This window comes from Sus scrofa, chromosome 13 (assembly GCF_000003025.6).
Source record: "Sus scrofa isolate TJ Tabasco breed Duroc chromosome 13, Sscrofa11.1, whole genome shotgun sequence".
In the NCBI taxonomy this organism is placed as follows: Eukaryota; Metazoa; Chordata; class Mammalia; order Artiodactyla; family Suidae; genus Sus; species Sus scrofa.
Genome location: NC_010455.5, coordinates 77,369,958 through 77,396,999, shown reverse-complemented (window position 1 = coordinate 77,396,999; position 27,042 = coordinate 77,369,958). Strand labels below are relative to the sequence as shown.

Here is a 27,042-nt window from a genome sequence, read left to right as displayed (position 1 = left end):
ATTGGGAAAAGATCTCAGACGGTCTTTCTGAGTCGGGCTGTCCTGGGGAGGAGCCTCTTGAGTCTCCAAGGGCCCTGCTACCCGCCCAAGACCCCAGGGGGTGCTGAGACCTAGTGGACCAGCTGCATAGGACTGCCAGCTCCAGGCAGGACCCCCTGCAGCCCAGAAAAGCTGCAACAAGCCTGGCCGAATCGGGAAAAGATCTCAGACGGTCTTTCTGAGTCGGGCTGTCCTGGGGAGGAGCCTCTTGAGTCTCCAAGGGCCCTGCTACCCGCCCAAGACCCCAGGGGGTGCTGAGACCTAGTGGACCAGCTGCATAGGACTGCCAGCTCCAGGCAGGACCCCCTGCAGCCCAGAAAAGCTGCAACAAGCCTGGCCGAATCGGGAAAAGATCTCAGACGGTCTTTCTGAGTCGGGCTGTCCTGGGGAGGAGCCTCTTGAGTCTCCAAGGGCCCTGCTACCCGCCCAAGACCCCAAGGGGTGCTGAGACCTAGTGGACCAGCTGCATAGGACTGCCAGCTCCAGTCAGGACCCCCTGCAGCCCAGAAAAGCTGCAACAAGCCTGGCCGAATTGGGAAAAGATCTCAGACGGTCTTTCTGAGTCGGGCTGTCCTGGGGAGGAGCCTCTTGAGTCTCCAAGGGCCCTGCTACCCGCCCAAGACCCCAGGGGGTGCTGAGACCTAGTGGACCAGCTGCATAGGACTGCCAGCTCCAGGCAGGACCCCCTGCAGCCCAGAAAAGCTGCAACAAGCCTGGCCGAATTGGGAAAAGATCTCAGACGGTCTTTCTGAGTCGGGCTGTTCTGGGGAGGAGCCTCTTGAGTCTCCAAGGGCCCTGCTACCCGCCCAAGACCCCAAGGGGTGCTGAGACCTAGTGGACCAGCTGCATAGGACTGCCAGCTCCAGGCAGGACCCCCTGCAGCCCAGAAAAGCTGCAACAAGCCTGGCCGAATCGGGAAAAGATCTCAGACGGTCTTTCTGAGTCGGGCTGCCCTGGGGAGGAGCCTCTTGAGTCTCCAAGGGCCCTGCTACCCGCCCAAGACCCCAGGGGGTGCTGAGAACCAAGTGAAATCTGCTACCATCGTGGGGTGGACCTCCCAGTCCTGTCTGCCCTCAGGAAGTCCTCCTTTGCTTCAAAGAAACACTGTTAGTCCCATCAACACTCCAGAAAAGCCACACTGCCTCAAAAAAAGATTGACCAACAACGACAGCCCTCAGGAAATATTCCAGGGCAGTGACAAGGCAAACACTACCCGATAACGGAGAGTACAACTCCCTCAGGAGAAAGAAGACAACAAGCAAGATGAAGAAGCTGAGAAACCACCCCCAGTCAAACCAACAGGAGAACTCACCTAAAACAGTCAACAATGAAACTGATCTCTGCAGTCTGACAGACCTGGAGTTCAAAAGAGAAATAGTGAAAATACTGAAGGAATTAAGAGAAGATATGAACAGCAATGCAGATACCCTCAGAAAGGAGCTAGAAAATATAAGGAGGAGCCAAGAAAAACTAGAACATTCATTTGCAGAGATGCAAACTGAACTAGGGGCAGTAAAAACCAGAATGAATAATGCAGAAGAACGAATCAGTGATATGGAAGATAGAATAATGGAAATCACTCAATCTGGTCAACAGACAGAAAACCGAATCAAAAAACTGGAAAGCAATATAAGAGACCTATGGGATAATATAAAACGGGCCAATCTACGCATAATAGGAATTCCAGAAGGAGTAGAAAAAGATAAAGGAATGGAAAATATATTTGAAGAAATTATCGCTGGAAACTTCCCAAATCTAAAGGATACTGGATTCAAGATACAAGAAGCACAGAGGGCCCCAAACAAACTGAACCCAAACAGACCCACACCAAGACACATCATAATAAAAATGGCAAAAGTTAGTGATAAAGAGAGGATCCTAAAGGCAGCAAGAGAAAAACAGAATGTTACCTACAAGGGAACCCCCATAAGAATATCAGCTGATTTCTCTACAGAAACACTACAGGCCAGGAGGGAATGGCAAGAGATATTTAAAGTGCTCAAAGGAAAAAATATGCAACCTAGAATACTTTATCCAGCAAGAATATCATTTAAAATAGAAGGGGAAATAAAAATTTTTCCCAACAAACAAAAACTTAAAGAATACAGCAACACAAAACCCAGGTTAAAGGAAATATTGAAAGGGCTTCTCTAAACCAAAAAGAAAGGAAGGAAAGGGAAGAAAAAAGAAAAGAAAAAAAAAAAAAAGAAGAAGAAGAAGAAGAGGAAGAACTAGGACTGAGGAAGATACAATCAGAGAGCAGTCACTCAAATAAGCCAGCATACAGATTTAATCATGAACATGCTTCAAACAAAATAAAATTAAAAAGAAAAAAATAAAAGAGTCATCAAAACCATAAAATGTGGGCAAGGGATGTTAGGAGGTAAATAATCCTTTTTGTTTGTATGTATGTCTCTCTTCTTAATTTTAATATAATAATGAAGTGTTTGAACTTACAGGACCATCAGGCTAAAACACACAATTATGGGAAGGGGTTAGCATACTTAAAAAACAGGGCAACCACAAGCCAAAACCAAATATTGCATTTGCAAAAAATGAAAAAAAAAAAATACACTCAAGCAGATAATAACAGGAGACCATCCAACCAAAAAAAAAAAGAAAAAAAAAAAGAAGAATGGAGAACCATAGAATCAACTGGAACACGAGGATCAAATGGCAATAAATAATCATCTATCAATTATCACCTTAAATGTCAATGGACTGAATGCCCCAATCAAAAGACACAGAGTGGCTGAGTGGATAAAACGGCAAAAACCTTCAATATGCTGCCTACAAGAAACTCACCTTAGGACAAAAGATACATATAGATTGAAAGTGAAAGGCTGGGGAAAAGTATTTCATGCCAATAGACATGACAGAAAAGCAGGAGTTGCAACGCTCATATCAGACAAAATAGACTTTAAAACAAAAGACATAAAGAAAGACAAAGAAGGACACTATTTAATGATTAAGGGATCCATCCAAGGAGAGGATGTTACTATCATCAACATATATGCCCCAAACATAGGAGCACCCAGATACATACAACAAATATTAACAGACATAAAGGGAGATATTGATGAGAATACAATCATAGTAGGAGACCTAAATACCCCCCTCACATCAATGGACAGATCCTCTAGACAGAAAACCAATAAAGCAACAGAGATCCTAAAGGAAACAATAGAAAAGTTAGACTTAATTGATATCTTCAGGACACTACATCCAAAAAAATCAGAATACACATTCTTCTCAAATGCTCATGGAACATTCTCAAGAATCGACCACATATTGGGACATAAAGCGAATCTCAATAAATTTAGGAGCATAGAAATTATCTCAAGTATCTTCTCTGACCACAATGCCATGAAATTAGAAATCAACCATGGGAAAAGGAAAGAGAAAAAACCTACTCCATGGAGACTAAACAACATGCTACTAAAAAACCAATGGGTCAATGAGGAAATCAAGAAGGAAATTAAAAACTATCTTGAAACAAATGATAATGAAGACACAACCTCTCAAAATCTATGGGATGCTGCGAAAGCAGTGCTCAGAGGGAAATTTATAGCAATCCAGGCCTTTCTCAAAAAAGAAGAAAGATCCCAAATTGACAACTTAACCCTCCACCTAAATGAATTAGAAAAAGAAGAACAAAGAAGTCCTAAAGTCAGCAGAAGGAAGGAAATTGTAAAGATCAAAGAAGAAATCAATAAAATAGAGACTCAAAAAACAATAGAGAAAATTAATAAAACCAAGAGCTGGTTCTTTGAAAAGGTGAACAAAATTGATAAACCCCTGGCCAGACTCACTAAAAAGAGGAGAGAAAGAACCCAAATCACCAAAATTATAAATGAAAAAGGAGAAATCACAACGGATACAGCAGAAATTCAAAAAACCATAAGAGAATACTATGAACAACTATATGGCAATAAGTTTGACAATCTGGAAGAAATGGACAATTTTCTAGAATCTTACAGCCTGCCAAAACTGAATCAAGCAGAAGCAGACCAACTGAACAGACCAATCACTAGAAATGAAATTGAAGAGGTCATAAAATCACTCCCTACAAATAAAAGCCCAGGACCAGATGGCTTCACAGGTGAATTCTATCAAACATATAAAGAGGAATTGGTGCCCATCCTCCTTAAACTCTTTCAAAAGGTTGAAGAAGAAGGAATACTCCCAAAGACATTCTATGAGGCCACCATCACCCTCATTCCAAAACCAGGCAGAGATACCACCAAAAAAGAAAACTATCGCCCAATATCATTGATGAATATAGATGCAAAACTTCTCAACAAAATCTTAGCCAACCGAATCCAACAACATATCAAAAAAATTATACACCATGACCAGGTTGGGTTCATCCCAGGTTCACAAGGATGGTTCAACATACGCAAATCAATCAACATCATACACCACATTAACAAGAAAAAAGTCAAAAATCATATGATCATCTCAATAGATGCAGAAAAAGCATTTGACAAAGTTCAACATCCATTCATGATCAAGACCCTCGCCAAAGTGGGTATAGAGGGAACATTCCTGAATATAATCAAAGCCATTTATGATAAACCCACAGCAAATATAATCCTCAATGGGGAAAAACTGAAAGCCTTCTCACTCAAATCTGGAACAAGACAGGGATGCCCACTCTCACCACTGCTCTTCAACATAGTTTTGGAAGTCTTAGCCACAGCAATTAGACAAACAAAAGAAATCAAAGGCATCCATATAGGAAGAGAAGAGATCAAACTGTCACTGTATGCAGATGACATGATTCTATACCTAGAAAACCCTAAGGACTCAACCCCAAAACTCCTTGAACTGATTAATAAATTCAGCAAAGTGGCAGGATATAAGATTAACATTCAGAAGTCAGTTGCATTTCTGTATACCAGCAATGAAGCATTAGAAAAGGAATACAAAAATACGATACCTTTTAAAATTGTACCTCACAAAATCAAATACCTCGGAATACACCTAACCAAAGAGGTAAAGGACCTATATGCCGAGAACTATAAAACCTTAATCAAAGAAATCAAAGAAGATGTAAAAAAATGGAAAGATATTCCATGTTCCTGGATTGGAAAAATCAATATTGTGAAAATGGCCATCCTACCCAAAGCAATCTACAGATTCAATGCAATCCCTATCAAATTACCCATGACATTTTTCACAGAACTAGAACAAACAATCCAAACATTTATATGGAACAACAAAAGACCCAGAATCGCCAAAGCAATCCTGAGAAACAAAAACCAAGCAGGAGGCATAACTCTCCCAGACTTCAAGAAATACTACAAAGCCACAGTCATCAAAACAGTGTGGTACTGGTATCAAAACAGACAGACAGACCAATGGAACAGAATAGAGAATCTGGAAATTAACCCTGACACCTATGGTCAATTAATCTTTGACAAGGGAGGCAAGAACATCAAATGGGAAAAGGAAACTCTATTCAGCAAGCATTGCTGGGAAACCTGGACAGCTGCATGCAAAGCAATGAAACTAGAACACACCCTCACACCATGCACAAAAATAAACTCCAAATGGCTGAAAGACTTAAATATACGACAGGACACCATCAAACTCCTAGAAGAAAACATAGGCAAAACACTCTCTGACATCAACATCATGAATATTTTCTCAGGTCAGTCTCCCAAAGCAATAGAAATTAGAGCAAAAATAAACCCATGGGACCTCATCAAACTGAAAAGCTTTTGCACAGCAAAGGAAACCCAAAAGAAAACAAAAAGACAACTTACAGAATGGGAGAAAATAGTTTCAAATGATGCAACTGACAAGGGCTTAATCTCTAGAATATACAAGCAACTTATACAACTCAACAGCAAAAAAACCAATCAATCAATGGAAAAATGGGCAAAAGACCTGAATAGACATTTCTCCAAAGAAGATATACAGATGGCCAACAAACACATGAAAAAATGCTCAACATCGCTGATTATAAGAGAAATGCAAATCAAAACTACCATGAGATACCACCTCACACCAGTCAGAATGGCCATCATTCATAAATCCACAAATAACAAGTGCTGGAGGGGCTGTGGAGAAAAGGGAACCCTCCTGCACTGCTGGTGGGAATGTAAACTGGTACAGCCACTATGGAGAACAGTTTGGAGATACCTTAGAAATCTATACATAGAACTTCCATATGACCCTGCAATCCCACTCTTGGGCATCTATCCGGACAAAGCTCTACTTAAAAGAGACACGTGCACCCGCATGTTCATTGCAGCACTATTCACAATAGCCAGGACATGGAAACAATCCAAATGTCCATCGACAGAGGATTGGATTCGGAAGATGTGGTATATATACACGATGGAATACTACTCAGCCATAAAAAAGGATGACATCATGCCATTTGCAGCAACATGGATGGAACTAGAGAATCTCATACTGAGTGAAATGAGCCAGAAAGACAAAGACAAATACCATATGACATCACTTATAACTGGAATCTAATATCCAGCACAAATGAACATCTCCTCAGAAAAGAAAATCAATCATGGACTTGGAGAAGAGACTTGTGGTTGCCTGATGGGAGGGGGAGGGAGTGGGAGGGATCGGGAGCTTGGGCTTATCAGTCACAACGTAGAATAGATTTATAAGGAGATCCCGCTGAATAGCATTGAGAACTATGTCTAGATACTCATGTTGCAACAGAAGAAATGGTGGGGGAAAAACTGTAATTGCAATGTATACATGTAAGGATAACCTGACCCCCTTGCTGTACAGTGGGAAAATAAAATTAAAAAAAAAAAAAAAAAAAAAAAAAAAAAAAAAAGTGCACAAAGGCTCTGAAGACAAACTGCCTAGTTTTGCAAGCTCTTCCATTTAACAACTATGTGATCTTTGGGCAGTTGATTATTTTCTTGTGTGCCCTAATTTTCTTATTTGTAATATGGGACTAGTAATGCAGGTGTTATTGGTATTGAAGATTAACTGAGATAGTCATAGATGGAAAGATTAGCTGTGTTACTATTAAAAAGGTAGGCAGTTCCTCTCTGCCAAAGAAAAATAGTATAAAACTGGAAAAATTATCAAAAACTCATATCAGGGCTCTGAAAATTCACTGAAGATTTAAAAACATATTGAGAAACATTTATAGGCATATCTTGGATATATTGTGGGTTCAGTTCCAGACCACCACAATAAAGCAAATATTGCAATAAAGCTAGTCACATTAATATTTTTGTTTCTCGATGTTGTGTTTAGTTTATTAAGTGTGCAAAGCCTTATGTCTAGAAAAACAATATACATACCTTAATTTAAGAATACTTTCTTGGGGTTTCCGTTGTGGCTCAGCAGGTTAAGAACCCAGCATAGTGTCCGTGAAGATGTGGGTTCAATCCCTGGCCTACTCACTGGGTTAAGGATCTGGCGTTGCCCCAAGCTGTGGTGTAGGACGGTGGCAGCAGCACCTCTAATTTGACCCCTAGCCCAGGAATTTCCATATGCCATAAGTGCAGCCTTAGGAAAAAAAAGAAAATTACTATGAGCGTGTATTCCCTTTACAGTAAGTATCCTGAAATAAAGAAGTAAATTATTGGTTTCAAAAAAAAAACAAAACTTTGTTGCTAAAATAAGCTGTCATCTGAGTCTTAAGCAATTCGCAATTTTTTGCTTGTGGCAATTTCTTAAAATCAGAAAACAATGAAGTTTGCCTCATTAGTGGAGTTTTCCTTCAAACAATTTCTCTGTAGCTTGAAGTGCTGTTTAATAACATTGACCCACAGTAGAATTCTTTCAAAATTTGACTCAACCCTCTGAAACACGGCTGCTGCTTTATCAACTAAGTTCATATAATATTCTAAATCCTTTGTTGTCATTTCAACAGTCATCACAGCATTTTCCCCAGGAGTAGATTCCATCTCAAGAAACCACTTTGCTCACTCATAAGAAGCAACTCCTCATCCATTAAAGTTTTTATCATAAGATTTATCACATATTCAGTCTCTACTTTGAATTCTAGTTCTCTTACTATTCCTACCACATCTGCAGTGACTTCCTCCACTAAAATCATAAACCCTTCAAAGATCATCTATGAGGGTTGGAATCAACTTCTTCCAAATTCCTGTCAGTGTTGATATTTTGACTTCTTCCCCATGAATCATGAATGTTCTTTCTTTTTCTTTTTCTTTTTGCTTTTCAGGGCTGCATCCATGGCATATGGAGATTCCCAGGCTAGGGGTCAAATCGGAGCTATTGCTGCCAACCACAGCCACTCGGGATCTGAGCTGCTTCTGCAACCTATACCACAGTTCATGGCAACACTGGATCCTTAACCCACTGAGAGAGGCCAGGGATTGAACCCACATTCTCACGGATCCTAGTTGGGAGCCACGAAGGGAACTCTAAATCATGAATGTTCTTAATGTCATCCAGAATGCTGAATCCTTCCTAGAAAGTTTTCAATAGACTTTGCCCAGATCTATCAAGGATCACTACCTGTGGCAGCTGTAGCCTTACAACACGTATTTCTTACTATTAAAACTTGAAAGTCAAAATTACTCCCTGATCTGTGGGCTGCAGAATGGGTATTGTGTTAGGAGGCATGAAAACAATATTATTCTCATTGTGCATCTCCATCAGAGCTCTAGGGTGACAAGTTACATTGTCAGTAAGGAGTTAGATTTTGAAAGGAATCTTTTTTATGAGCAGGAGGACTCAACAGTGGGCTTAAAATATTTACTAAAGCATGTTATAAACAGATGTGTTGGAGTTCCTGTCGTGGCTCAGTGGTTAATGAATCCGAGTAGGAACCATGAGGTTGCAGGTTTGATCCCTGGCCTTGCTCAGTGGGTTAAGGATCAGGCATTGCCATGAGCTGTGGTGTAGGTCGCAGACTTGGCTTGGATCCCGAGTTGCTGTGGCTGTGGTGTAGGCCGGCGGCTACAGCTCCAATTAGACCCCTACCCTGGGAACGTCCATATGCTGCAGGAGCGGCCCTAGAAAAGGCAAAAAGACAAAAAAAAAAAAAAAAAAAAAAAAAAAAAAAAAAACAGATGTGTTGTCATCCAGATTTTGTTATTTCATTGATAGAACACAGGCAGAGTAGATTTACCATAATTCTTAAGGGCTGTATGATTTTTGGAATGGTAAATGATCACTGGCTTCAACCTCAAGTCACCAGCTACAATTCCGCCCCCCCCCCCCAAAAAAAGTCAGCTGGTCATTTGAAAGCTGTGAAGCCAGACACTGACTTCTCCTCTCTAGTTATAGAAGTCCTAGATGGCATCTTTTTCCAATATAAAGCAAAAAAAATATGTGTTTTGCTTACATCAAAAGTCTGATGTTTAGTGTAGCCATCTTCACTAATTATCTTAGCTTAGATCTTCTGGGTAACGTACTGCAGCTTCTACATCAGCACTTGCTGCTTCACCTTACATGTTTATGTTACAGAGATGGCTTCTTTGCTTAACCCTGCTAGTTTCAAACTTCTCCTGTAGCTTCCTCACCTCTCTCAGCCTTCATAAAATTGAAGAGAGTTAGAGCCTTGCTCTGGGTTAGGCTTTGGCTTAAGGAAATATTCTGATTAGTTTGATCTTCTGTCCAGACCACTGAAACTTCTCCCATATCAGCATTAAGGTTGTTTCATTTTCTTATTATTCAGTATTCATTGGAATAGCACTTTTAATTTCTTACAAGAACTTTAACTTTACATTCACAACTTGGTTAACTGTTTGGCACTAGATGCCTAGCTTTCGACCTATCTTGCTTATCAACATGCCTTCCTCACTAAGCTTAATCTGTCTAACTTAATTTAAAGAGATATATGACTCTTCTATTTACTTGAAGACTGAGAGGCCATTGTAGGGTTATTAAATGGCCTTATTTCAGTATTGTTAAGTCTTAGGGAATAGGGAAGCCTCAGGAGGGGGAGAGAGATGGGGAAATAGCTGGTTGCTAGAGCACTCAGACACATTTATTAGCTTCCCAAACTTATATGGATGTGGTTTGTGGCACCCCAAAACAATTACAGTGGTGACAGCAAAGGTCACTGATCACTGATCACCATAACAAATATGATGAAAAAGTTTGACATATTGCAAGGATTATCACCAAAATGTTACACTACCAAAATGTGACATAGAAACACAAAGCAAACAAATGCTTTTGTGAAAATGGTGTTGAACTTGACAAGGGTTATCACAAAGTTTCAATTTATATTTTTAAAAAAAGCACTATCTACAAAGCATAATATAATGAGGCATGCCTGTATTCTTAAAAAATTGCTGAAGCTTCAGGTAAAAGCAGTAGGAGTCTGTAGCCTTCTTGCCTAGGATTACAATACACACATTAGCCACAGGCTTGATTGGTAATATCTGTAGTTTTACATGAGTGGCACTGTTTGCAAAAACTAGCAGCTTTGCTGTCAAAGGAAGCAGACTCAATATGTAACAAGTGGGAAAAGTCCACCTCTTTGTCAACTAGAAACAGCAAATATGGGAGAAACAAACAAGGCTGTCCTACAGGTATCATATTCAGAGGTTGTGTATGTAATTGGTAAGAATAGTGGACCAACCAAGAATCTAACTAAAACCTGGAAATGAGAAAGCCATAAAAGGATTAATAAACAATTCACATATCCCTGGCTGACTGGGAAACCTGAGAGAACCTAATGGCAGATAAAATTCCAGCAAATTTACAGACTGGCTGAACTTTGCTCTAGGGTTTATGGTATACTTCAAGCCATTATATCCAATTTCAGATTAATAATGAATGAATTATAAAAAATATAGCACTTTTGCTCCGAGTTCCATTTCCTTTCCTCTTCTTTGTGCTATTATCACATATATCTATATATGTTGTAATCTTAATACTGCAGTACTATAATTATTACTTTAAATAATCTCATGTCTCTTTAAAGATTAAAAAAATATATAATATACATAGCCTTTTATATCTACCCACATATTTACCACTTATGGTACTTTCCATTTTTCTCTGTGGATAGAGTTACTATTCTTTATAGCTTTAAGGACTTCTTCTGGTATTTCCTCTAAGGCAGGTCTTCTAGCAATATATCTTTCAAAGTCTGTTTGTATGGGAATGTTTTAACAGCATATCCTAGGTATTACTCCATAACTTTATTTGGAGATCTTCATTTTCGTACCGCTGCACAGGAGATGCTTTTGAGAGTCTTTTGGGTTGTTGCCAGTCTTTTGCTATTAGAAATAATGTGCCTCAAATAATTTTGTGTCATTTCATGCTAGTACTAGCTGTGTTGGTAGGATAGATTTCTAAAAGTGGGATTTCTGGAGTTCCCATTGTGGCTCAGTGGCAACAAACCCTGCTAGTCTCCATGAGGATGCGGGTTTGATCCCTGGCCTCACTCAGTGGGTTAAAGATCTGGTGTTGCCTTAAGCTGTGGTATAGGTCACAGACAGAGCTCAGATCCCACATTGCTGTGGCTGTGGTGTAGGCCGGCAGCTGCAACTCTGATTTGACCCCTGGCCTGGGAGCTTCAATATGCTGCGGATGCGGACATAAAAATACCAGAAATTTTTTTAAATAAAAATAGAAGTGGCAGAGTTCCCGTCAGTGGAAGGAATCCGACTAGGAACCATGAGGTTGCGGGTTCAATCCCTGGCCTTGCTCAGTGGGTTAAGGATCGGGTGTTGCTATGAGCTGTGGTGTAGTCGCAGACATGGCTTGGGTCTGATGTTGCTGTAGCCATGGCGTAGGCTGGCAGCTGTAGCTTCAGTTCCACCCCTAGCCTGGGAACCTCCATGTGCTGCTGGTGCGGCCCTAAAAAGCAAAATATGTGTATATATATATAGTTTTGTTTTTATTTAATCTAAAGTAGCAATTTATCTAAAATAAGAAGGTATTTAATAAAGTAATAGTACACGTTTACTAGCAATTTATATGAAACTGGATGTTTTGTTTGTTTTTTTGTTTTATCTTTTTTAGGGCCGCATTTGTGGCATATGGAGATTCCCAGGCTAGGGGTCGAATCCGAGCTATAGCTGCCGGCCTACACCACAGCCACAGCAGTGCAAGATGTGAGCCTCATCTGCAACCTACACCACAGGTCATGGCAATGCCAGACTCTTAACCCACTGAGCAAGGCCAGGGATCAAACCCACGTCCTCATGGAAACTAGTTGCATTCGTTAACTGATGTGCCACAATGGGAACGCCAAACTAGATGTATTTATTTTAGTAATTTGCTCATATATTATTTCTCAATGCTTCATCATTGTTTGTGACATTCTAGATTTATAAGTTAGTACATGACACTCATTCTTTGCCCATTTAAATTTATTTCTAGGTGCTAACTGCCAAAGAAAGGAAAACTCAAATTGATGATAGAAACAAATTGACGGAGCATTTTATTATCACACTTCCTATGTTGCTTTCAAAGGTACAGTTTCATTTACAGTTTTATGATAATATGCCAGTGATACTGTACTATTAGTTACTTTTTCTTTGCTTCTCCTTCTAGTATTCTGCAGATGCAGAGAAGGTAGCAAACTTGCTACAAATCCCACAATATTTTGATCTAGAAATTTATAGCACAGGTAGAATGGAAAAGGTAAGAAATTGAAATTCTGCTATTATAATCAGTTTTATTTAACTGGATTATTTTATTTTCATGTAATATATAGGCTTATTTGTTATTTGACAGAAGCCTAATTTTATTTTTTGTTATTAATCTAAATATCATAGATTTTCTTTTTTTTTTTCCTCCTCAGCATCTAGATGCTTTATTAAAGCAGATAAAGTTTGTTGTGGAGAAACATGTGGAATCAGATGTTCTAGAAGCCTGCAGTAAAACCTATAGCATCTTATGCAGTGAAGAGTATACCATCCAGAACAGAGTGGACATAGCTCGAAGTCAACTGATTGATGAGTTTGTAGATCGATTCAATCATTCTGTGGAAGATCTATTACAGGAGGTCTGTTTTTTTGTTTTGTTCTGTTCATTTTTTAAAGTTTTATTGGAAGGTTAGTTGATTTACAATATTGTGATAATCTACAGTACAACAAAATTTTAAATTTAATATGTACCTGTTAATAATTTTGGCTAATTATTCAAGGTGACTAGCTGAATTTGTAAATTATTTTCATTTTAAAATAAACTCTAGCAGAATTCTCTACCAGCCTCAGAACTTAGCAGCATTATTGTAATTGTTCATCCTATATAGATCTGCCTTAGTTATATTTATTTTTGTTTTAAAAACCTGTTTCATAAAAGGCAGGAGGTTTTTTTCCCCTCTTTTAAAGAAAAGTCTTTTTAAGGTCTGCCTTTTTTAATTCATTTTTTTCATTTTCTATTCCTGGGACCTAATTTGCACTTTAATATTACTGAACTATCATGATATGCTAAGGAATAAAACCTAAAAATTAAGTGTGCTTATAAAGGTTGACTGCCTACCAGTGGTGTGCCCAAGATAGCAGCAAGCATCTCCAGCTGGTTAGTTTTACAGTGATTTCTCTGATTCCTGTCTTTTGTCCTCTCCCTTCAATCTATGTAAGATAGTCTGGAATTCCCACAGCTTTCTATGTGCTGATGACCAATCTGATAGGATTTCTTTTTAATCCATTCAATCAATTTTCCCCTACTTTTAATTTTAAATTTTAACTTTTAACTTTTTCAACCATTTTTAACTTTTCACTGTGATTTTGAAACTATAGATATAACAATCGGTAAAAATCACTGAAATAACTGTTAAATTCTTTAAAATACATATCCTTTAACTCAGCAATTTCAAGGAATTTCTCCTACAGTATTAATTGGGGAAGTGTACAAATCATGATTATGACATTGTTTAAAATGCAGAAGTGGTTATCTCTGGGTATTGGAATTATGAATGTTTTTTATTTTTTGGTTTTTTGCTTATTTGTATTTTCTTATTTGCCAGCAGTGAATATGTACTATTTATATAATAAAACAGATTTTTCTTTCACCGGTAAATACTAATAGATTTTCATGTAAATTTGAGAATGAGTAAAGTTATGATAATAAGGTGCTATCTGCTTTTTGTTTATAGGGAGAAGAAGCTGATGATGATGATATTTACAATGTTCTTTCTACTTTAAAGCGGTTAACCTCTTTTCACAAGTACGTCATTTTATTTATTTAAGTAGATTTAATGAATAACCTATATTAATCAACATAAAACATACTGATTGATTACAATGTTTTCCCTTTATTATTTGCATTTTCTCCAGATAAATTATAGGTTTTTATTATAGTTTAATTACTTAAAGAGTAAGATTTGTTATTCAATAATGAGTATATACTGTACTCTGTAAAAGTTTAAGATAATCAGTATTATTAACAAATTAGTTGAGCTAGCATTTTAGAGGTATAATTTTCAGTTGATAGCTCTTAGAAATCTTACTAAATAAGAATCAAGATTTTGGAGAAAGCCATTAAAGTTATTTCTATAAGCTTTTTTTCCTGACTTGCTCTTGTTTTTCTGTTTGTTTATTCTTGTGTTCTTACTGTGTAGACAGAGCAGTTAGATAAGGAAAAAAGGTCTCAGATCCTTGAAATAGGTGTTATTATCAAACTGTAACTTGCACTTCCCTTGTAATAAGACATCCTTATCTTCTCCATAAAAAAGAAAATAAAGAACATTGTCATGAAAGAGAATGTTTAGGTGTAGCCTTTACTTTAATGACTATTTCAGATTTCAAAAGCAGTATCTAATATTTTAAGCTTTTTCTATATACACAAGTACATTTTTGGAATTCCATGGAGAAACAGACCCTTATTTTAAAAAATCTTTAACATCTGAAAATAAAGTTGACAGTGTCAAAACTCTTATTTAAGAAAATATTTTGAGGAGTTCATGTTGTAGCTCAATGGTTAACAAATCTGACTGGCATCAATGAGGACACAGGTTCAATCCCTGGCCTCGCTCAGTGGATTAAGGATCCAGTGTTGGCATGAGCTGTGGTGTAGGCCGTCAGCTGCAGTTCTCATTGGACCCCTCGCCTGGGAACCTCCATAAGCCATGGGTTTGGTCCTAAAAAGACAAAAAATAATATACATTTTTTGACGTTTGAAAATAAAAGTTAACCAGTAATAGTACTATTTTTAGTAGTAGAATACATGAGAATTTACAAATGTGAGTGTTTTTTTGTTGGGTTTTTTTTTTTTTTTTTTTGTCTTTTTGCCTTTTCTAGGGCCACTCCAGTGGCATATGGCGGTTCCCAGGCTAGGGGTCCAGTCGGAGCTGTAGCCAGTGGCCTATGCCAGAGCCACAGCAACGTGGGATCTGAGCCAAGTCTGCGACCTACACCACAGCTCATGGCAACGCCAGATCCTTAACCCACTGAACAAGGCCAGGGATCAAACCTGCAACCTCCTGGTTTCTAGTCAGATTCATTAACCACTGCACCATGACGGGAACTCCAATGTGAGTGTTATCTTGATCAGAAGTCCTCAACCCATGTAAATAGCTACATTAAGGTTTTTGAGCTGTGCAGTATTTCATTTACCCTGACATTGTCTTTTTTTTATCTCCATCTTGTGAATACAAATTTGTTTTTCAAAAATACACATGTACTTATATTTTGTATTTGTGAATAGATTTCTTTAAATGCACTTTTAAAAAAAAAATAGGAGTTCCCTTTGTGGCTCAAAGGGTTAAGAAGCCAACTAGTATCCGTGAAGATGAGGGTTCAATCCCTGGCCTCACTCAGTGGGTTAAGGATCTGGTGTTGCCATGAGCTATGATATAGGTCGAAGACAGGGCTCGGATCCTGTGCTGCTGTGGCTGTGGTATAGCCCGGCAGCTGATGCCTTAATTCAGCCCCTAGCCTAGGAATTTCCATGTGCCACAGGTGTGGCCCTAAAAAGCAAAAGAAAAAAAATCTAGAAAGAAATGGTAACTTTCACTTAAACATAGGCAGTTTTATTGTTGTGGATTTCTCTTAATGAATGAATGAATGAGTATCAGTTTGCACTCTCTTTCTCTATCCACCTCTCTCTTCTACTTCCCCCTCTCATTCCCCCCTTTCCTGTTTTTTCTTTTTCTTTCTTTCTCTCTCTCTCTTTCTCTTTCTCTCTTTTTCACTCTCTCTTTTTCTTTCTAAGCTTAGGGACTTTAACATTTCCTTAGGGATCTTTTTCAGTTCTACTAAAAAATGAAGTTACTTTATTCTTCCCCCATTGAAACTGAACTCAAAGAATTTCAGTTTTCTTCCACTCTAGAATAAAGTTAATGCATTTTTGTTTGTTTTAGTGCTCATGATCTCACAAAATGGGATCTGTTTGGTAATTGCTACAGATTATTGAAGACTGGAATTGAACATGGAGCTATGCCAGAACAGGTAGGAGTTCATTGATACTCCTTTTTGTCATTTTAGAAAGCTAAGCTTTTCTGAGATCATGTATGATTTTCAAAAGCCTTTGATAGAAAGCAGTTGATAATTCTTAACGGCAGCTGCCTCCTTTGAGAATTATTGAATGTTATGGATAGGTATAGTGTATCTTCAGATTTTAGCAGAAAAAAATAGAAAACCTTTATAATGTAGCAAAAGTTTAATATTAATATTTAACTGCGAGGTAAACATTATTACTCTTTTAGGAAAACTACCATTAATAACTACAATAGCAATTTCAAAACATCAATTTAATATAATGAAGATTTCTGATTATGGCTCTTTGTCAGTCATTGTCCTAGGTATTGTACAGCCTTATATAATGGCTTAGTCTTTTGCAGTAGAATCATAGCTAAATAAGTGTGGAGGCCTTTAGCAGATTTTAGACTTTTTTGCATTCATTTATAAGTTGGCATGGGAAGGGCAGGAATTCAACAAACTTTCTCTAGTCTGAAAGAGAGAATAGTCAACTTAGTTATCATACACAGAATTGAGAATATAATAATTCTGTATGAGAATTAAGTTGCTAATTATTAATTAACAATTGTAATTATTGCTTATTAACAATAACAGTATTTTGTTAAGAATTAAGGGTTATTTTGTATATTGCAGACATTCATTCATGTAGACTAAAATACCAACCCGCATAGTTAGGTACAGATGGTGCTTAGAGGTGAACTCATCCATTCCCATTTTAGTAATATGGAATGCTTAGATGGTACTTCATTATACTAAAGCAAAAAAAATCAATAGGTATAACAAATTTTTAATTTTACATTAAAAATTAATCCCAGAAGCATTGCTTTATTATTGATGATTAACTCTTTTAAGTTGCCTTAATTCATGTCTTTAATCTCTACTTTGTAGTCTCTCTTAATAACACATGTCCCTGATTCTGTTAGGTGTTTTTATTGTAGTTTGTGGGGAAAGGCTAAATATATGACCTTGTTGTTTTTCTTCCATTTATTGCTGACTCTTCAACTTTTATCTCTCTCCATCTCAAACTTTTCAGTAGCCAACTGTAATTGCTGTGCAAAGCTGTGCTTCAAAGTTTAAAGGGGAATGATAGAGTTTAGGATATTCTTTTTTTGGTTTCATTTTCCTCATGACGAGAATAAGAGTAGCACTTTCCATTTCATCTGGAAATTACAACTATATTTAAATTTATTTTTAATTCACCATACCATCATTTATTGTCTTAGATCTGATTTGTTTCAGTCTCACAATGTTGTCTTTTGTGGTTTTGTCAGTTTTCTGTTAATTATTTTTACTGCATATGTATCATTTACCCCTTTAATTTCTTTGAGTAAGAGAACATATTTATATGAGATTTGCTTTACCTTTGTTAACTTCTTGGGAACATTCTTTTTCTTTTTCTCTTTTTAGGGCTGCTCCTGCAACATAAGGAAGTTCCCAAGCTAGGGGTCAAATCAGAGTTGTAGCTGCCTACCTGCGCCATAGCCACAGCAATGCAGGATCCGAGCTACATCTGTCTGCAGCCTACCCGACAGGTCATGGCAATGCTGGATCCTTAACCCACTGAGCAAGGCCAGGGATTGAACCCACATCCTCGTGGATACTATTCAGGTTCATTACAACTGAGCCACGATGGGAACTCCTTGGAAACTTTAATCATGTGTATGCGATTTGCACTGGTAGATTGTACTCTTATTCGTTTAAGCAATTAGAGATTATTTACCATTTAGCAGCTCTTAGAACCATCTCTTTAGATACCCGGTACTGAAAATCCAAGCCCTGACTGAATTCAACCATTTCTTCATAGGACCCACAAAAGCTTGCTTTTTTAGATTCTAACTCTATTCCTTTCGTTTAGAATCCAAGAAAATACCCCTTTAGAGCAAGGATATTAAAGAACTACCAAAATATTTGCTATTGTTAACGCTCAGTGATGTTCAACATTTTTGAAGATAACCTTAAAACTTACTATTTGGGGGAACTGTATACTGTCCATAAATGCTTGACTATTCATTTTCGATGGTAACCATTTCAAGTTTCACAGACCCACTCTTCAGAATTAACAATTCTTTTTTTCCTTCCTCTTTCCATGATTTATCTTTTCTCATGCCAGAACTGTTTTAACTATTATGGTAGAACATGTAAAACCACAGTTTAAAAAAATCAAGCTATTGTTAAAATAATTTTTTAAGTTGAATTATCGAAAAGTTTCAAATTGTACAAAAGGAAAAAAAGCTCATATTGCAAATGTACAATTTACAGAATTACTAGCAAAACCAATCAAGGAGACACTGAAAATACAAAAATTCGATTGACTTCAAACTGAACTGGAAACCCATTGGAGTAGATATTAAGCCTTTCCCGTTGCGTGGTAGTCTACAGTTCTAAGCATCTGTTTTCCACATGAAACTCAAGCAAAGGATCAATCTGTGCAGGTGCCAGGGCACTTCCCGGCTTGCTCCCTGGCCAGAACCACAGGTGGATAGGGCTGGCGTGGTGGACAGTCCAGTCATTCCTGCCCCTTCACTTCCAGTGAAACTCACATTTCTGGAAGAAAGTGAGACCCCAGCCCCCCTAACTGGAGCCTAGCAATTGCTAAATTCACAGATAAAACATTTTTGGTGACCAAGATTTTTTCAGAACTGTACAAATGTTGAGAAAAGTTTGTCTGTTTACTAAAAGGATGAATAAAATATCCATTTTGCTTTTTCTACATAAAAGATAGTCATTGGCTGCACAGATTTTTTTTTTTTTATGCTTTTATTTTTTGGAAAAAGGGAAAGCCTCATCCTTCTGTTGCAGCTCCTTTAAAAACCACCCCAGAAACAGCTGTGGATGGATTGGTTTGGATATTGAGGCTTACTTTAGAAATCAGAAAAGAAGAAGTAACTTTGGGCCTATCAAGGCATCAATAATAGAAAACTTATGTTTTGTACTTATTATGTACCAGGTATGAGTCTATATGCATACATTTGTTGAAGCCTCATGATAGCCCTATGAGATATATATCATTATTCTCATTTTATTGATTACAAAACTGAAGCATAAAGAGATTAAATAACTTGCCTGAGGTCTCATAACTATTGCATACGCGCTTAAACCAAGGTTTTAAACTCTTTTCAGTGCATTTTCAAATTTTCTGCTGCTAATTTGCTACTACTATTTATAGTGTCCCATGCCTTCAGATTTTTGCCCCATATTAAACTCTTACTATTTTGTGTGTTTATTTTTTTATTACTCAATGAATTTATAGTTGTACAATGGTCATCACAGTCCAATTTTGTGTGTTTATTTTTTCCAAACTTCTATGTTTTTTCAGTGAGAATTGAAAAATTAGATTCTGGTATTTAATCAGTCATCGTGAACTGGAAATCAATAAATTTCTTTAGGCAGAACATGATACAGGGGTTGAGTTTAATTTTATCAAGCTATTGTTCTCGATCATAATAAAGCTTACTATATAAATAGTGAGGTCTTGTTTTCTCTAGAAGTCATGCTGTCCTTGGTAGACTACACACTATTTCTTTGTCTGGGCTTAGAAATTATTTCAGTTACCCACTTCTGACTATTCCTAGGCATGCCATATCATATCTTTTGGGACTTCTTCACAACCACCTCTCTCCCAAACACACACACACACACACACACACACACACACACACACACACACACATATGGTCGTTATTGACCAAAAATGTGTTTGAATGTCAGGCCCTGAGGGTATAAGGATATATTAGAAGTCGTGTTTAATCTGAAGAGACTTTTGATCTTTTTAAAAATTCTGCCTCCTTAATCTCTCTTCTTGCCATTGTTCTTCCAGCCCTGCTACCATTTCCTTAGTTTAATTTTTCATATTTTCTCTGTGGATCATGGTAGTAACTGGCTGTCTCAGTAACCCCAGTTTTACCCTCTGTCCAATCTAGGTTCTGTTCCAATAATTCTCAACATATGTATGCATCAGAAAACTTAATGGAGTTGTTTGGTTGTTTTCATTTTTTTTTTAATATTTGTGTACTTTCAAATACCCCTGTGAGAATAAATTAGTATAATCCTTTTAGAGGGTTATTTGTCAGTCTCTACCAAAATTTAAAGTGAATGTATCCTTCATTGAGCATTTGTAATTCCAGGAATTTAGACTATGAATATGTACTTGGGCACATATACAAAGATGTAGGTAAAAAGATGTTCATTGCAGAATTATTTATAAAAAAGTTAAAAGTTGAAATAATCTAGGAGTTCCCATTGTGGTGCAGTGGAAGCATATCCAAGTAGTATCCATGTAGTTGTGGGTTCAATGCTTGGCCTCGCTCAGTGGGTTAAGGATCTGCTCTTGCCGTGAGCTGTGGTATAGGTCACAGACGCGGTTCAGGCCCCATGTCGCTATGACTGTGGTGTACGCCAGCAGCTGTAGCTCCAGTTCAACACCTAGCCTTGGAACTTCCATATGCCGTTGGTGCAGCCCTAAAAAGCAAAAAAATAAAATAAAAATAAAAGTTGAGGAGTTCCCCTCATGGCGCAGTGGTTAAGGAATCTGACTAGGAACCATGAGGTTGCAGGTTCGATCCCTGGCCTTGCTCAGTGGGGTAAGGATCTGGCGTTGCCGTGGGCTGTGGTGTAGTTTGCAGACTCAGCTCAGATCTGGCGTTGCTGTGGCTCTGGTGTAGACCAGCGGCTGCAGCTCCGATTAGACCCCTAGCCTGGGAACCTTCATTTGCCGTGGGAGCAGCCCTAGAAAAGACAAAAAAATAAAAAAATAAAAGTTGAAATAATCTAAATATCCATCAACAGAGGACTGGTTAGCTATGGCAGGATTGTTTTAATTCTGCGCAATGCTATGCAGCTATAAATAAAAGAGTGGAGTTGATATCATATATTCTATGTGAGAAGAAATTTAATGGAAAAGGCAAGGAGCAAAACAGTATATATATATAAATGGTGATAAGATCTGTATACATACCTTTTAAATGACAGACTTATTTCTGGGATGATACATAAGAAATTGTTAACAGTGGCTTTGGTGGAAAACTAGAGATTTGTAGTGGTTAAGAAACTTGGGCTGTTGGATATTTTACCATGTACTCCTATTTTTTTTTAAGTTGAAAAACCGGTTAAGACTCAGATGTTGAGAACAAACTAGCAGTTACCAGTGGGAAAGGGACGAGGGGAGGGGCAAGGCAAGATAAGGGTAGGGGATTAAGAGATACAAACTGCTATGTATAAAATAGATAAACAACAAGGATACAGCACAGAAGTACAGCCAGTGTTTTGTAATAATTTTAAATGGAACGTAAGCTAGAAAAATGTCGAATCACTGTGTTGTACACCTGAAACAAATACAGTATTGTAAATCAACTACACTTGAATAAGAAAGAAAATAAGGGGAGAGTTCCCTGTTGGTCTAGTAGTTTGGACTCAGTGCTTTCACTGCTATAGGCCGGGTTCAATCCCTGGCCTGGGAACTGAGATCCCGCATGACGCCACTGCATGTGGCGGCCAAAAAAAATTTTTTGGTGAATTCCCGTTGTGCCTCAGTGGTAACAAGCCCAACTAGTATTCATGAGGATGAGGGTTAAAACCCTGGCCTTGCTCAGTGGCTTAAGGATCCAGCGTTGCCTTGAGGTATTGTATAGGTCAGAGACACAGCTCATATAGTATGTTGCTGTGGCTGTGGCGTAGGCCAGCAGCTGCAGCTCAGGTTTGAACCCTGGCCAGGGATCTTCCATATGCCGTAGGTGTGGCCCTAAAAAGGAAAAAAAGTCTTTTTTAAAGTAAATAAGTAAAAATTTTTAAGACAAACCCCCCAGTTGTTTACTCATGAACCCTAGAAATAAATCTAACAAAATATGTGCAAGATGTATATATGCTGAAAGCTATAAAAGCCTAATGAAAGAAATCAAAATTTTAATAAATGAAGATATACCATGTTTGTGAATTAGAAGTCTCAGTATTTTTAACATGTCAGTTTTGCTCATACTGATCTTAGATTTAACATAATTCTAGTTAAAATCCTCCACAGGATTTCTTGTAGAAAATTGACAACTATTCTAAAATTTATATGGAAAGGCAGAAGAATTAAAATAACCAAAAGAATTTTGAAAAAAAAAAAATTAGAAGATTTATACTACCTAATTTTAAGACTGTGAACAGTAATTTAGTGTAATATTGAAGAAAGGATAGACATAGACCAAAGGAGAATCTAGATGTGGATCCACACATGAATGGCCAATTGATTTTTGACAAAGGTACTAACGCAGTTCTTTGGAGAAAGGATGATCTTTCAACAAATAATGCTGAAATAGTTGGATATTTATATGCAAAAAATGGACCTTAATCCATATTCACACCATATACAAAGTTAATTCAAAATAGGCCATGAACCTAAATGTAAAACCTTTTACTGTTGGAATTTTTTTTTACCTGAGTTGATCTATCTTGTAATGATTTTTTTTTTTTAATCTTTAGTATAGTATGACTGTTGGTAATACAACACAGCAGATGATCTCATTCCCAAAGCACATTCCAAAGATTTAGGAATCTTTCCTTTTTATTAAAGAATTGTTACTTTATATTGCTATGATTTGCTTTACTGTTTTTGCTTAGCATTTTCTCAATAAAAGTATTACTGCAAACTCTTTGCCATATCAATTATTATTTTTAATTATTTATACCGAAAAACTGATTTGATCTCCTTATATAAAGTTATGAATTTTGACATATACATATTTATGTAGTCACCACCACAGTCAGGATGCAGAACAGTTTTATCATCCTCTACACTTCATATTATATCTTTATAGTCATATGCTTATACCATCTACAACCCGTCAAAACCAATCATCTTTCTCCATCACTATAGCTTTGTCTTTCTGAGATTTCCAAATAAATGGAATTAAAGAGTATATAAACCTGAATATAATGCCTTTGAGATTAATTCAAGCTGTTATGTGACTCACTAGTTGCTTTGTCTTTACTGCTCAGTTGTATTCCATTTTTTAGAAATGCTACAGTTTATCCATTCACTTATTGAAAGACAATGTGGATTGTTTCCATCTTTTGGCTATCACAATGAAGAGTGCTATGAATATTTGTGTTCAGTCTTTTGTTTGAACTGTGTTTTCATTTCTCTAAAGTAAATGCCCAAGAGTGTAATTGCTGGCCCTTATGGTAAGTGTATGGTTAACTTAATTAGAAACTGCCGAACAGTTATCCAGAGTGGCTGTACCATTCTGCATTTCTGTGAGTGATGTATAAGAGTTCCAGTTGTTCTGCATCCTCATCAGCACTTGATATTGTCAGTGTTTTTTACTCTAGTTGTCCTAGTAGATATGTAGTGGTGTTTCGCTGTGCTTTTAATGTATATTTCCTTCATGCTAATGATATTGAACATCTTTGCATGTACTTATTTGCCAGTCTTACAGCCTTTTTGGTGAAACTGTAATTTGTACCTAAAGACTCTTTTAGGGGATATAATTGTCATTCACATTAACCTAGTCTAAATGTGATAAAGACTAATTTTGGATATCAGAAATAGACTATTATTGTTAAATAAAAGTGAATTAACACTCTTCTATCATGCACTGTCCACGAAAATATTTGATCCTTCTTCCCCTTCAGTCAGAGCTCAAATTTATCCCAACCATGTGGATTTTCAGAACTTTAAACTTATCCTGTATGTGTAGATAACATGTATCTACACATGCATATTTACATATGCATAATCATTTTTTCCTGTTGGTCTCTTATCAGATTTTATTATCAGGCAAATTCAGTTGTTCTAAACAAACATTCTTTTTTGTTTGGTTGGTTGGTTTGGGTATTTTGGCCACACAATAGCATGTGGAAGTTCCTGGGCCAGGGATCCAACCTATACCACAGCAGTGCAACACCAGGCCCTTAACCTGCTGAGCCACCAGGGAACTCCTAAACTTAAACATTCTAAGAGCTTATCTCTTGGCCTTTACTTACATGTAATAATTCAGTTCCATCTTCAAGATATATCATTAGCTTCAGGTTGAATGATTGTTATTGATTCAATGTTAATCAAAGATAATGAGCTAACTCCTTTAAATACGTAAAAGTAATTATTAGGAAAAAGGGCAGATTAGTTCCCGTCGTGGCTCAGTGGTTGACAAATCTGACTAGGATCCATGAGGTTTTGGGTTCTCTCCCTGGCCTTGCTCAGTGGGTTAAGGATCTGGTGTTGCCGTGAGCTGTGGTGTAGGTTGCAGACACGGCTCCGATCCCACGTTGCTGTGGCTTTGGCGTAGGCAGGCGGCTACAGCTCTGATTTGACTCCTAGCCTGGGAACCTCCACATGCCGTGGGAACAGCCCTAGAAATGGGAAAAGACAAAAAAAAAAAGAAAGAAAGAAAAAGGGCAGAGTTCCTGCAGTAGCACAGCCAGATCAGCAGCACTGCAGTGCCAAGACACAGGTTTGATCCCCCAACCTGCACAGTTTGTTAAAGGATCCAGCATTACCACACTGCCATGTAGGTTGCAGCTCCGGCTCCAGTCTGATCCTTGGCGAGGGAATTCCATGTGCCTTGGAGAGGCCAAAAAAGAAATAAAAGGGGTTAATAAAAAGGAATTTGTTGGTTAAGGTAATGATAACAGCTATAATAGATTAATCTCTATCTCAGTGGCTTAACACAATAGAAATTTATTTCTCATTTCTATAACCATAAAGCACAATTAAAGGAAGTGGGCTGTTGCTGCGCTGCCAAGTCATTCAGGGACCCTGCTCTCCTAGGGTATTGTTATCCTGATGGCAGATAGAGGAGGAAGAGATGGAGAAGGCAGCCCTACTTCTTAACTGTTTTTTGTCCCAGAAGTGTACAATACACCTTGAAGATCCTCTCGAGGTCAGAGCAACATTAGTCAAGAAAAGGCATAAAGACTGTGCTTCTCATAGGTTAGAATAATCTCTTTTGGCTTTTTCAGTTTTTTATTGCTTGTTCTTCTTGAATTTGCTAGATAAATGACTTTTGAACAAATTAGGATAACATTGCTAGTATGGAAGGTAAAATCAATATGACTGATACAAAGCCTGGAAGGAAGAATTCTGAATTTCTTTTGAATTGTGTTCGGCTATATTGTTATATAATTATACCTGTGAGAAAGCAAAAAGCTTCCCAGTCAATGAGAGTGGGCTTTTTATTTTAAAATAATGCATTGGAGCCCTTTTAAAGTAAACTTATGATGAACATCAATACATTAAAATTAAAATGAGGATTCTCTATTGGAAGTCATAATAGGCATTGAAGCAACCAGATATCTCTCTTCTCTCATAACCATGTCTAAGAAACTTGTGTGCAACTTTGGAACACATTTTAAATAATTCCTAATATATATGTCAATAGAAATGTAGAAAGAAAGGAAGTGATATTTTGATGATTAGGTTAAATATAGCCAAAATAGAGCAGTTCTTCAACATTACTTTCTTTCTTTTCTTAATTTTCTTTTTCTTTTTTTTTTTTTTTTTTTTTTTTTTTGTCTTTTCTAGGGCCGTTCCCGCGGCATATGGAGGTTCCCAGGCTAGGGGTCAAATCAGAGCTGTAGCCACCAGCCTACGCCAGAGCCACAGCAATGCAGGATCTGAGCTGTGTCTGCAACCTACACCACAGCTCAGGGCAACGCCAGATCCTCAACCCACTGAGCAAGGCCAGGGATTGAACCCAAAACCTCATGGTTCCTAGTTGGATTCGTTAACCACTAAGCCATGATGGGAAGTCCCTTAATTTTCTTTTGATTAATATTAATTTGTATATCACTGTTCTAGTAATTTAACAAGGCACGTTGTTTCAAATTCAGTAAAAAGTTTTAAATCTTTTTCTTTCATATAAACCACTTTACTACTTTAGTACTTTCTGTTATAAATTAGAGATTAGCAAAAGGTGTCTCAAGATCAGAGGCATATTGTATTGAGTATCTCCTAAGTATAGTAAGATGATTTCTTTAGCGTTAATGTTCATAAGATGACAATGTTTCATTGGTCTTATTTCTGGCATTCTGACATGAATCAATCATTTAGTTATTATGTTTAATAAAACCCCGACACCTCAATAGTATTACATGAAAAGCAACGCCACTCACCCTTCTGATTCTAATGAGTTATTTTCAGTGCCAAGTAGGTGCACTGGAAATATCTTTTGCTTGTGTGATCTGAAATATGAAATTTTTAAAGTAAAACCAGCTAATATTCCTTCCTGAAGCATTCCAATTACTGATTTCTCTTTTGATTTATTCTCTAAATAGATGCATTTTTACAGTTCTTGGTTTAATCGAGTGGAAAATAATAGAAATACTATAATAATGGAATATTATATTATCAGATGTTTTATTGCAGTAAAGATGTACCATGTATACAAACACAAATGTAGTAAAAGACTTGTCCAAAATGAAATTTTTTTATTATGATTTCTTAATCAGTTTTTATTTTCCCAAATTCTTCTATTTGTCTTTTTGAAAAATTAGGATATTGGAGTTCCTGTCGTGGCTCAGTGGTTAACGAATCTGACTAGGAAGCATGAGGTTGCAGGTTCAATCCCTGGCCTTGCTCAGTGGGTTAAGGATCTGGCGTTGCCGTGACCTGTGGTGTAGAGTGCAGACACGGCTTGGATCCCGCGTTGCTGTGGCTCTGGCATAGGCCAGGGGC

The 27,042-nt window shown here is 37.5% G+C and overlaps 1 protein-coding gene across 3 annotated transcripts in view; it reads left to right on the top strand.

Moving 5' to 3' along the window:
* Positions 1-27,042, top strand: part of STAG1 (stromal antigen 1) — a 541,662-nt gene that overhangs the window by 466,534 nt on the left and 48,086 nt on the right. For all 3 annotated transcript variants that reach the window (XM_021071121.1, XM_021071122.1, XM_021071123.1), the window contains 5 exons: positions 12,346-12,438; positions 12,520-12,609; positions 12,770-12,973; positions 14,069-14,139; positions 16,274-16,361. In XM_021071121.1, the coding sequence (XP_020926780.1) occupies positions 12,346-12,438; positions 12,520-12,609; positions 12,770-12,973; positions 14,069-14,139; positions 16,274-16,361 (546 nt within the window). The remainder of the gene's footprint in view (positions 1-12,345; positions 12,439-12,519; positions 12,610-12,769; positions 12,974-14,068; positions 14,140-16,273; positions 16,362-27,042) is intronic.